Raw genomic sequence first — 13,385 nt, forward strand, 5'->3', positions numbered from 1 at the left:
AAGTCCTCATATTAGTGAAGTCATATGATTTTCGTCTTTCTCTGACTAATTTCACTTAGCGTAATACCCTCCAGTTCCATCCACGTAGTTGCAAACAGCAAGATTTCATTCTTTTTCTTTATCCATCCACTGATGGATATTTGGGCTCTTTCCATACTTTGGCTATTGTTGATAGTGCTGCTATAAACATGGGGGTGCATGTGTCCCTTCGAAACAGCACACCTGTATCCCATGGATAAATGCCTAGTAGTGCAATTGCTGGGTCGTAGGGTAGTTCTACTTTTAGTTTTTTGAGGAACCTCCATACTGTTTTCCAGAGTGGCTGCACCAGCTTGCATTCCCATCTCCAGTTTATTTTTAAATTTACTTTCAGTATTAATTATCTAGCTCAAAATTGTTTTTAGGCTTTTACGAGCTCTTATCTACATGAATGCTTAATACATAAAGCAAATTAATTTTTTTTTAATGTTTATTTATTTTTGAGACAGAGAGAGACAGAGCATGAATGGGGGAGGGTCAGAGAGAGAGGGAGACACAGAATCTGAAACAGGCTCCAGGATCTGAGCTGTCAGCACAGAGCCCGACGCGGGGCTCGAACTCACGGACCGCAAGATCATGACCTGAGCTGAAGTCAGATGTTTAACCGACTGAGCCACCCAGGCGTCCCTTAATTTTTTTTTTAAAGTAGGTTTCATGCCCACCGCAGAGCCCAGTGCAGGGCTTGAACTCACAACCCCGAGATCACGACCTAAGCTGATATCAAGAGCAGGGTGCTCAACCAACTGAGCCACCAAGGCACCCCAAAACAAATTAATTTTTAAAATCAGTTATTAGCTTAGCAAATCATACAATCTGATCAGTATCCTTTCTTTCTTAGAACATAGCAAAACAATAGGCAACAGGAGGGAAAATTCTTCTTCCCTACATATCACAGCTTTCAAGACTGTACCATTACTATTTAAAGGGCTTATTAGTGCCTGTTTTGCACATGGAATTCCTACAGTTAACAATGAAACTGAAGAAACCTGGGCATAATATATAAAAGGACCAAAAGTACAGATAAACCAGTGACTCCCTTAATTATTTCTCATAAAAGACAATAAAAACCAAACCCACACCCTGGTAATACCAAAATACTTGTCAAAAAGTAAAGTGTAAAATCTCATCTTTATAGTATGACACACATATAAAATGAGTGAAACTATGTTATATTTTGTTTATTTGTTGTGAAAGTTCCAAATCAGAGTTCTGCTTATTCAATTTAAACACAGAAGTAATACCCAGGACTATTTCAGCTTTACCTTGAGTTTTAGCAAGATTAGATGAGGCATTTTTTATTCTCTGTTGAGCTGTAGTACATCCACTGCCATTTCCTCTTTTCTTTAAAATTGCCTGTGGTACTGGATCACTGTATCCTTTGTTAGTGACCTTCTTTAGCGCACTAAGACAAATGATTTGCATTCAGTATTGCACTCAGATTCCAACACATGAACTTTTATTTTTTATTTTATTATTTTTTTAAGTTTATGTATTTATTTTGAGAGAGAGATAGAGAGCTCATGAGCAGGGGAAGGGCAGAGAGATAGAGAAAGAGAGAGAATCTCAAGCAGGGTTTGTTTTGCACTGTTAGTGCAGAGCCTGATGCAGGGCTGCAACCCATGAACTGTGAGGTCATGACCTGAGCCAAAATCAAGAGTTGGATGCTTAACTGACTGAGCCACACAGATGCCCCCAACACATGAACTTTCAAAAGACCCATATATGAAATATATTTTTTCCCAAATTAAAAAATATATCTTTTGTTCTAAAAATCGAAAAATCGTATGTTCAGAAGTCTTTAAGTTCATAAGCTTGTGGGTCAAGTATGATAAAGCAATGCATAATCAAGTGCCACAAGTGTAATCTATCATTTTGCATCCATAGTCATTCTGTGTAAATATACTATTTCCTTTTAAGAAATAGTTTTAAAATATCATTGTATAAATACATTAAATTTTCTAACAAAAAAGAAAAGATATATTTCAAAAATATTTTTAATGTTTATTTATTTATTTTTAGAGACAGTGTGTGAGCAGGGGAGGGGCAGAGAGAGAGGGAAAGAGACAATCTGGCAGTGCAGATCCCAATGAGGGGCTTGAATTCATGGACCTTGAGATCATGACCTGAGTGAAATCAAGAGTCAGCTGCTTAACTGACTGAGCCACCCAAGTGCCCCGAAAAGATATTTTTAAAATATTTAGCTAGAAGTCAGTATACAATTAACTTAGAAAAAGCTAACGTATAGGTAAAATAATGAAGGGAGACTTACCTGTTATTTATACTAGTTTCTTCGTGAATGCTTTTTTTATTTGAAGTTCCATTGGTAACTTTTGAAACAGGTCGAGATTTTACTGCTGTAAATTAAGAAACAGTGAGTCATGAAACAGAGAACTGAATATGTAAAAGTCATGCATAAATTCAGTGGTCAGACACTATATCCAAAATTAAATGTTAATGTGGGATGAAGTATGGTTTCTCAGTTTGCATGAACACACATAAATAAGTGTTTTTTGGCATTTCAAACTAAATAAACATCCAAACACAGAATCATTTTTTGTAGGAACTTTAACTGTCAGGAGCTATTAAAAGTGAGGGTACTAAAACCCACCTACAGTAGAAGTTTTGATACTTTCCACACTGTTTTTCATGGTCTGTCCTGGAGATTCACAACAGGACAGTTTATCCCTAGAAGGCTTCTCTTCTCCTACTGATCCATTTTCTTTTGGTTCATCCAGACATTCAGTGGAATTCAATAATTCCATACTTGAATTTGTAGATCTGCTGGAGGGCCCTGTGATGCTGAGGCATGGAGAATCCTTTCCTGTCACTTTCTTCAGAGGCTTTGCTTTGGCTTGCGCATTTAAGTTTCCAGTGAGTACCTTGGGTCTGGCGCCGGTAATGTGCCCTTCCTGATTTCTTACTCCTTTCCCATTTAATGAATTTTTCTGTCCATTTGCTGCCACTGCTGCTGATCTTTCCACAGCTTGTCTAGGCGACATGTTTGCTGACTTTGCATTATCACCGTTTTCTGTTTGGGACTTTATTATAGTTTTGGGCTTTCCAGAAACATTTTTTCCCCCAGTTTTAAGTTCTTTTGTAACCTTGGATGCTGTTTTTGTACCACCCTTTTCCTTTAAATCATCATGCTTCAAAGTTTTATTTATAGTATTTCTGTTAGAACTTGATGAATGTCCAGATGCTCCTAATCCATCAGATTTCATCTTTTGCTTACTAGAGGGATAACTCCAACACTCCTTCTTGGTATTTCCTCTCCACGATTTGTTACTTATAACATCAGAGTCAGAAGCTTGTCTCCTTTGCTACAAAGAAGAAAAAATACTTTATAACTTGACTGATGTCTTTGACTTATAATACTTTGTTTCAATAAGCCAGTTTTTCAAAGAGAAAAAAGTAAAAATCACATTATGATATAAGACAGTTCAAAATTTGAATTATCTTTGATCATTTGAATGTGTCTTTGGTCACATTACCTTAATCAAATCTGAAATACAGCATAAAAAAATTAAAAGGCAATGTTATTTTAAAAAGGCATACTATTTAACTTTGTGAAGTTATACTATAGTAGAGATTAATACTGAAAGGTGTCACGATGCCTTTGGTCAATGATAACAATGTCCAACATTTTTTGAGGGTCCACTTCCAGGCTGTATGCTAAAATCCTTTTCATAGGTCATCTCACTTAATACTTACAACACTCCTGTGAGAGAGCTCCTGTTGTTAACTCCGTTTCTTAGACAGGAAATTGGGGATTAAGGCAGGTATGTGATTTACCAAGGTCAAATGCTGATAAGGACGGAAGTAGGACTTGAGTTCATGATTAACTGCTTTAAGCCGGCAGTCATCTATATGGTATAATTTGAGGGCCATGATAAAGGTTTTCACAAAAACTCTCTTCAATCCTATCCCAAATGCCAGAAATTTTATCACTAAAGACTTAATCTTTGGGGGGTTGGGGTTTGGAAGCCCCTGGGAAACAAGACAGTACATATGAAAAGTTTGGCTTTTGGAAGAAACAAGATAGTAATACAGCTCTGGCTATATGGACAAAGTGGAAGAAAAGGGATCCTAAAGACAGGTGAAGTAGGTAAAAAGAGGAAAATAGCAAGACAAAACACTGAAGACAAGGCACCTACATCATTTTGGTTAGAATCAACCTTGCTATGGAAGGAATAACAACATTTAAAAAATTGGTAGGAACTGGAAATAAAATTTTAAGATTATAGTTGCTACTCTTATGCCCTCCCCCGCCTTGAAAAGCTGTATGAAATTGCACAGGTCTGAGGAAGAGCCTGTGTTGTCTTCATCTTTGTATCCCTTAGCACTATGTTCATAACATACTGAATACTCAGAAAAATGTGATACATGTTGTTAGGGGCGCTTGGGTGGCTTGGTTGGTTAAGCATCCATCTCCTGCTTTCAGTTCAGGTCATGATTTCATGGTTCATGGGCTTAAGCCCTGTGCAGTGGGCTCTGCGCTGACAGTGCAGAGTCTGCTTCTGATTCTCTGTCTCTCCCTCTCCCTCGCCCCCGCCTGCATGCGCACTCTCTCTCTCTCTCTCCAAATAAACATTTTTTAAAAATGTGAAGCATGTTGTTAAATCTGAGCATATATTAATATACAGTTCAAGGACTAACTATTCCAAATGTGTCCAAGATAAAGATAACATATACATACATGTATGTATGTATGTAAACACACACACACACACACACACACACACACACACACACACACACACACACAATAAATCACCTAACTAAGTTTAGGGAAAAGCTAGGTGTAGTACTAATAAAAGAATCATTGGACTCTTGTCATAGCTTTACCTGTAACTGACTTAGGATATTTAAGAAGTCATTAACATCATTGAGCCTCATATTATTAATATTTAATTTTAGAGAGGGTTGGAGACTGGTCCTATTCAGTGTAGTATTCTAAGATTCTATGTAATATTTATAAAGTTCAAATATGTTTGGTCCTTAGTTTTTGTTTTCTTGATCAAATCTTAGCTCAAAAAATAACCTTTGTCTATTTTTATTTGTTTTTTTTTGGTGCAAAAAGGTGTTTTTGTTAAAGCATGGGGACAGGACCTATGGGCAGAAAAGAGCCACCTCTATTTTTAATACCTAAAACTAGGTAGACTTCTGATTTTAGATTTCTTCTCACCCTTGAAACTGACCCTACTTAATTTACTATATTGTTAAATCTATCTATTTTAAAGCACCATGTTATGGGTGAGATCTATGTAGTACATGGGGTAACCACACTCTTTTAGAAACTTCATATTAACATAGTATAGCATGATGAGGATTCAGAGTATACACACACCTAGGCATTCTCTAACTTACATCTGCAAAATTTACATAGATTTATTGTATACAAATGGCCAACTGGAAAGGTCACCACATGCTATTGACAAAAATGAGAAAAAGAAGGCAACCCTCCTTTTTGTTTAAATTTTTATTATAGTAAAGGTTACACACAATCAAAAGAAAATAGAATAGTATTATGAATCCCCACGTACCTATTACCCAACTTTAACAATAATCAGCTCTTGGCCAATTTTGTTTCATATATAACTACTACCATTCTATTTTGAAGTAAATTCCAGACATCATTACCTTAAGTATTCTGGTACCAGCACTCCTCTTAAATCTTTCTCTTTGTCTTATCCCATTAACTTTTCTCCTATCCCAGAAGAATCCACCTCTTTTTGGAAAACACATTTATTCATTCCACACTTATTGAGCACTTACATGCCAAATAATTGCACATAAATTATTTCACTTATTTTTCACAATAACTCTGCTAGGTTTTATTATTTCATTTTACAGACAAGCAAACTAAGACTCAGATATGGCAGAGATAATAAATGTGAAGTCAAGATTTTAACTCTTATTCTATGCCCAGCACCCATTTCAGTATACCACTGCCCTTTTTAAGGAAACATATTACCCTGTTTCCTTCCCACTGTGGTTAACAGTATAAATCCTTGGACAACCTAAAAGTCACGATGGTAAGGAAGAATAATGAGACTTTGTTCTATTTTACTATAAGACAAGGAAAGAGCAATAGCCTAGTTGGTAATAGTCAGTAGAACAGGAGAAAGCAAAGCAGGTAGGCTAATTCTTTGGGGGCCTAAAAAACCAACCAAACCAACCACCCACCCACTGGGGATAGCAGGGAACTAGTACATAGAGAAAAATGTCCTAAGGTACCACTTCCTAAAGTATGTTCTATGGAACTCTATAATATACTTAAGAATGGTCAAGGGGGAGTCTAGCAGTGTTTGGTGCTTAGGGAAAGAAAAATGTTTCAACATTGGTGTATAACAAATGCATCTTAACCATTTTTAAGTGGAAAGTACAGTAATATTAACAACAAATCTCTGGAACTTTTTCATCTTGTAGAACTAAAATTCTATACCCACTGAAAAACTGCCCTTTTCCTTATACCCCCAAGCCCCTGGCAACCACTCTTCTCCCTATTTCTAGGAGTTTGACTACTTTAGATACCTCATAAAAATATAGCAAGTAACTTTTAAAGTAAAACACAACTATACTCTTGATACTAAGTGCCTTTTTTCACACCAAAAATGTATTATGTGAATTAAAATCTTAGTATAGAGAAAACTGGGACAACTAAAATCTTTTGTAAGAAGTAGGTTAATTAGAAAATTAGACATTGAATTAGGTCTAGAATTTTAGACAATTTCTGATCTATTGGAATAGCTCCAATATGTTAGTTGCCAAAAAAGGTTTTCAAGGAAATAAAAAAGACAGACAATATTTCACTTTCTAAGACAGATACCATATGTTTTCACTCTTATGTGGATCCTGAGAAACTTAACAGAAACCCATGGGGGAGGGGAAGAAAAAAAAAAAAAGAGGTTAGAGTGGGAGAGAGCCAAAGCATAAGAGACTCTTAAAAACTGAGAACAAACTGAGGGTTGATGGGGGGTGGGAGGGAGGGGAGGGTGGGTGATGGGTATTGAGGAGGGCACCTTTTGGGATGAGCACTGGGTGTTGTATGTAAACCAATTTGACAATAAATTTCACATATTGAAAAAAAAATTTCACTTTCTATGCCAGCTGGACATCAAAAATTCACATAATTTAAAAATATATGGAATATTCACTTGATTAAAAAGTCAAAATTATTTTCATCAAGAAACAACTATAATTATGAAAAATACATTTTAAAAATCAATGAAATATAAATTAATACAATTTAAATTATTTAGTATCTTTTTTCATTTGGACCTATAAAATTTTTAAAGTTTACCTGAGAGCTACTGAAAACAGGCTTTTTGCCAAGTCTTCGATCATCACCTTTGTCAAATGCAGCTGTAGGAAAAACAACAATTTATTTTTATAGGAAACACTATTATTACCATAAAAATAGAAAAAGGTTATGTTTTAATGAAAGTAACTTAAAACAGGCTTAAAAACAAACTAGTACACATAAATAATTCCATATTATATTTTAGAACTTTTTTTTTAAAGAACCCTATTTTCAGTCTTATTTTCTGGTCTGCATTGAGTTTATGTTATTAAAATTAATAAGAAATGTAAAAAAAAGAAATGTAAAATCTCATGAGAGGACTTCATACATTTATAAAAAAAGGAATTTTCTCAAGCTGTGAAATTTTAGAGATAATTGGTTTCATTTAGTTTTACAAATTTACAAAACATTACAGGTTGTGGCAAATGTGGTAATTTAAAAACCATTAAATATGAGAAAATGTCCATCCTAAAAAATGTAAAAATACTCTGTTGAAATTAACTACAAATTTTTCCTGGTTTTGCAGGTATATCATAAGGAAGAAAAAAAGAGAAGGGGAAAAAATAAGGTTCTGTTGAAAATAAAACAAGAAAGAATCCTCAAACCCATATCATTCTTTTTAGAATTACATAAAAATTTATTTTGTAGTTTATTATATGGGAGTTATTGGAGAACTCATGTTTATATTCTGCAAATAAGAATTTGAATGACGTCAGGAAAATATACAGAAATAATGGGACGAGAGCTATAAATATAGTTCAGCTAATGTATTTCTTTCTTTTGAAGGTTACAGGGTTTGAAAACGTAGTTTGAAAAAATATATATAATCTCCAAAATTTATGTGATATTAAAATAGCTGATGAAAAAATATATTAAATTATTTGCAACACTACCATGCATCTTCTATTTGTATTCCATAGGATCTGTGGTATAAGACAAAGCAGGATCCTATAAATGGTATTATAAGAACTGATTTGTAGTAAGCAGATGACTCTGCACAGTCCTATACAAAAAGAAATTAATATAAGATTTCTCCCAAAGGTCAGTAACTCAATTAAAATATAAGAAATGTTATAACAAAAGACAACCTAGAACCACCCCTTTATATGGGGTTTCCCAATGCAGTAACTATGCATTCAACATGCTGAAGATTAAAAAAAATATATTATTACATTGATAGAATAGATTGAAAAGTTCTTTTTGACAATTTGTACAATTACCAATAATTTTGTTTTACATATGTATATGTTTATGTATGTATTTCCATGTATTTATAATTATCACTTTGTAGAATTAAGAAAAAGAACATTATTTAAGGCCCAACTTAACTATGAAATTCTTTAAAATGAAGAAAAACAAAGTTTACTACCAATCAGAAAAGAGTTGAATGACACCTACTCATGGAATGCTGATCTTTTTCTTCACATTGAATACATTTTGTAGTAAAAATAAACTGTTATCTAAAAATCACTACACAAATAGTCACAAGGAAAAAATTTCAAATTCCTGAAGACCTTGAGATTTTCGTTGTTTCATGATTTTGTTGGAATTTCTTTGAAAAGTGCTCTTGAGATCACATCTAGCTACACTATCATGTTATGCTCATAATGCAAGACAGAGCAAATCATATTCTGACTATTCCATTAAAGAATTTAACATATCTATGCACTATCAAGAATATATCACATATGGCTTTCATGTTTTATAGTACAAAAATGTTCACTTCCTAAAATACAGTTTCTTAAAATGTTTTTAAAAGTATACTTGCTGAATCTGCAAATATTTTTTCTAAGGCACCTGCTTTAACCCAAAAATAGTCATGAAGCCATTTTTAGTTCCACACCCTCAAAATTGTTTCTTAGTATTTTTGAAACAAACATATTCTGAGCAATATACATCTTTTTTTTAATGCTAATGTTTCAAATGGTACCTATTAAATGTCAGAGACCACTGTGCGGCTCCTGAGGGACACTCCGCAATAGCACACACCATATCACTGAACCAATCAATTGTGAAATAAAGCCATCTAATTTATACAAAACCACAAGAAATGATACCTTATGCAAAAGACAGAAAAGCTTTATGGCGAAATATATTTAAAAAGGAAGAGAAAGTAGGTTTGGTAATATGTTCTATGTGAATTACATTTTCCTATACTTCTAATCTCTTCATAAGAATGCTTTTAAGCAAATTTGGCTGGAACACTGCTGCTAATACAGAATACAGAATAGGATTAAAAACTGACATATATACATACATATATATATACATACACATATAAAGGAAATGAGTCATCTTCTAAGAACAGCAAAGCATGATTTGTTAAAACTGCCTAAACATACTATCACTAGTTTCAATTAGCAAGCTATTACTGAACAGAAGCAAACAATGTTAATCCTACTACTTACTAGAATCCCCTCAAGATATCTCTTGTTACAAAGATCATAAGAATAAGAAATCTCAAGGCTACCATACCTGCTTGAATTTTCTGTTGATCATCTGTGCTCATCAGCTTCCAGCTTTCTGTATGACGAACAGCATAGAAAGACTGAACCAGGAAGATCCACAGCTTATCACGCAGAGCCTGGATCTTGCACGTAAAACCCTGTGTTCAAGCAACAAATCAGCAGCTGGTGAGAGCCACATTGTCATAGCAACCAGTCATTATTCCTTTCCGAATCTACTTACTCCTAAGCTAGATCAATGATGTCATCACTTAGATTTTTAAAATCGTCGGGTCCATGTTATTTATGAAGGCTTACTCTTCAAAAACAGAATTTTATAGTGAACATGAAGCTAAACCTTATCCTTTCAAACAAACATTATTTTAAAACACCAATGGCCTTTACATGAATACCTTCTACAGCCTTTTCAAATCAACTATGACATTACAAGGTCAAATACTCTATCCAATAGTAATAAATATGATAAAATCTTTTTTATCATTCTTGTTGAACAAAAACAAAAGGTTAACAATTTGCAATAAGCTTACTATTATCATTGATTAATTGCATTTAAAAACAAATATTTTCATTTTGCTTTTTCCTAGTCAATCCAATTTCAAATGTTTTTTTTTCCTGAAGGCAAAAAGGAATTAACATATTCTGAAAATAAAAGACACTGATTATTAAAAATTCTAAAAAATTACTTAAAATTTTCAGTAAGTTTTACATTTAAGAAATTTAATATAGTAACATGGGAGAAATACCAGAGTTACGCCGTACCAATTAATATTGTTAAGCACCAAACTATGTTTAGAATTAGCAAGTCAAACTGCCAAATTTTGAACTTTTATAGTAAGTCTTCTTGGAGGTAAATGAAATTAAATTTTTATTTAGGAAAAATTCCAACAGACACAAAATTAGGGACTATAACCAACCACCCATCACCAAGTTTTAATGAATGCTACAACATTTAAAATGTGCATATATTTTAAAAACTTAAAGCAATTCAAATATATCATTTAAATGAATTCCATCACTTTCAATACCATTTCCTTTGTACTGTCAGAGTTCAGTAACATGTCCAGAGCCATAAGAAGAGAGCAGCTATTCTCAGTGGTAATGTTTTCTTCAATTGCTTTTAAAATTTTGTCCAACAGATCAGCTGTGCTGCTCATTGCTTGTGACTACAAAACACAGAAATTATATTTAATAGGAATACATGTAAAATGTGTAAGAAATGTGAAAGTCTGGCTTAACAACAAAACATTCATCATAACTGACCATCGGAAATCAGCCAGAAATCTTATTTCCTCTGATAATAATATAATAATTATATTTTATAATATATATTACAATTATGTAATTATAATAATAAGCATTATAAAAATCTTTCCTTTAAAAAAAAGACACACACACACACACACACACACACACACACACACACACACACACACACACAGAGTTCCTAGGAACCAAAATAGTCCTAAAAACAGAATTAGAAATAAATAATCAAAGTTCTTTATTTACTAACTAAATTTAGAGCAAGTGGGTCCCCAATAAGACAGAATTTTGCATGGACTGTAATGGTATTACTGACAAAACAATACATTAATGACTGGTTTCTAAAATATGGCTTATGCTGATAGAGGGCTATTGCTGGCCAGAGTTACATTACGTCTTACCAGTGCATTCAAACCTGTCCCCTTACTGCCTTCACTATCTTATAAGCCAAAAATCCTGTCCACCACTGCTGTAAATCCTATGCAAGCATGCCATCTGTTATGGAATTTATTTAAGTCATACTAATTTAATCAAAGGCAACCTGCATTTAAAAACTCTTACGTAACTATAATCAGAACACAAAGATGGGGCTAAATATAGGAAATACTTTTAGACATAGTACCTGTAAGAGAAGAGAAAAATTTTCACTGTGAATGATCTTGGAGAAGTTTTCTATAATAAATGCAATACATTCTTCTTGCAGCTGAGATGCCATAGTCAGGGCTACTTCTGTCCACTTCACTCTGGGTAAACTGATGATTAGCCTGTCACTTTCCATCAGAAGAAAAGCAGCATTCTTATCATTCTTATAATTTAAAAAATATTGGGAAAAAAGTTACTATTTATAAAATAACTTTTTAAACAAATCAAATACTTTTGTTTTCTTATGATGTTTCCTGCAAAAAACCAAAACTCCAGGTTGCTAATATCTTTGTCATGACATAAAATATTTTTTTATTTCCTCATTCTGAATTATCCAAAAAGGCAAATTTTGAACTGGGAACAAATCATCTCTAAAAGATAGCTAAAAGAAACCTGAGAGAAGAGCTATAATAGAACTACAAAGAAAAACTTGACCTCTCTGAGATTTTCCCTACTGAATTAGTTTTTGTGCTTATAGATATCATTCATAACTGTATAGCTACACTGACATAACCTTAATTCTTTCCTGACTATAAAATACATGCTCTTTATTACAAATTTAGAAAGTCTAAAAATTGCTTATATTCTCCAGTGATTTTCTTCCTCCACTCTAGTCAGGTAAAACTCTTTATATTTTATTCACCTAATGATGATTTATTGTTATTCCACAGGAAAAAAATATTCACAATACTGATCTCTATGGAAAGTGGAATGATAATTCACAAATACCATGTGCTCCAATGAAAAAGAAAAAATGGCAACATATAAATTATCATATTTGGCTTCTAGTTCTTAAAACAATGCTTAGTAAATAACTATTTGATGTGTAAAGAGTTACCTGATGGATTGTAGTAGACTGAAAAACATGGCCACCAGTTCTTTCTAGCTCCATCCATCAAGAGGTAGAATTTATTTACTCACCCCTTGAACCTAGGCACTTTTCACTTGCTTGCGCAAATATTGGTACTGTGCAAGTTCCAGAGCCAAGGTCTCAAAAAGCCCTGCAACTTGCAATTCTGGGATCACAAGGCCATGAAGAAGCTGGGTAAGGAAGACCACATGGAGTGGGAACCCAAGCTCCAACTGAGCCACCAGGTGAAAGCACCTGCAGGATGGAACTCAGGAAACAACCAGAATTACCCAGTCAACCCACAAAATTATGAGAAATAATAAATTGTAGTTTTAAGCCACTTCGTTTTAGGGTAGTTTGTTATAGAGCAATAGACAACTGATAAATCTGGAAGTGATAGACTGACATCCTTAACATAGGCTGCATGATGTAAACTTTGCACACCCTCTCTATGTTTCAGATCTCAACTCAAACTCTATCTGACCCTGATCTCTATCCCTATATTAGATTTCTTTTATATATGCCACCAGAGAACCTGTCCCTTTTTTTTAGAGTACTTAATTCATTTCTAATTATTCTATCATGAACATAACTACTGGATTAATATCCATCTTTCTCACTGGGCTGTATGTTTACTGAGCATGAAACCATGTCTATTTTGGCACACCATTGCATCCCAGGGCCTAGTACAGAACTGGGTCATAGTAGACCCTGAAATATTTGTTCATCTCTTAGCATCATCAGAGAGTGAGAATCCGTATGTGAATTCCTAAATTGTTTAATCCTTGAACAAAATTTTTAACATTTTATATTTTTAATGTTTATT

At 33.7% G+C, this 13,385-nt stretch overlaps 1 protein-coding gene across 6 annotated transcripts in view; it reads right to left on the reverse strand.

The window, feature by feature from the left end:
* BTBD8 (BTB domain containing 8) overlaps positions 1 to 13,385 on the reverse strand; it is a 118,537-nt gene that overhangs the window by 18,224 nt on the left and 86,928 nt on the right. For 5 of the 6 annotated variants that reach the window (XM_058716575.1, XM_058716577.1, XM_058716573.1 and 2 more), the window contains 7 exons: positions 11,690 to 11,872; positions 10,833 to 10,970; positions 9,818 to 9,947; positions 7,343 to 7,404; positions 2,648 to 3,359; positions 2,309 to 2,393; positions 1,302 to 1,441 (listed from right to left, as the gene is read on the reverse strand). In XM_058716575.1, coding sequence (XP_058572558.1) covers positions 1,302 to 1,441; positions 2,309 to 2,393; positions 2,648 to 3,359; positions 7,343 to 7,404; positions 9,818 to 9,947; positions 10,833 to 10,970; positions 11,690 to 11,872 — 1,450 coding nt within the window. The remainder of the gene's footprint in view (positions 1 to 1,301; positions 1,442 to 2,308; positions 2,394 to 2,647; positions 3,360 to 7,342; positions 7,405 to 9,817; positions 9,948 to 10,832; positions 10,971 to 11,689; positions 11,873 to 13,385) is intronic. The other variant, XM_058716579.1, reaches the window with a different exon arrangement.

This window comes from Neofelis nebulosa, chromosome 2 (assembly GCF_028018385.1).
Source record: "Neofelis nebulosa isolate mNeoNeb1 chromosome 2, mNeoNeb1.pri, whole genome shotgun sequence".
NCBI lineage: Eukaryota > Metazoa > Chordata > Mammalia > Carnivora > Felidae > Neofelis > Neofelis nebulosa.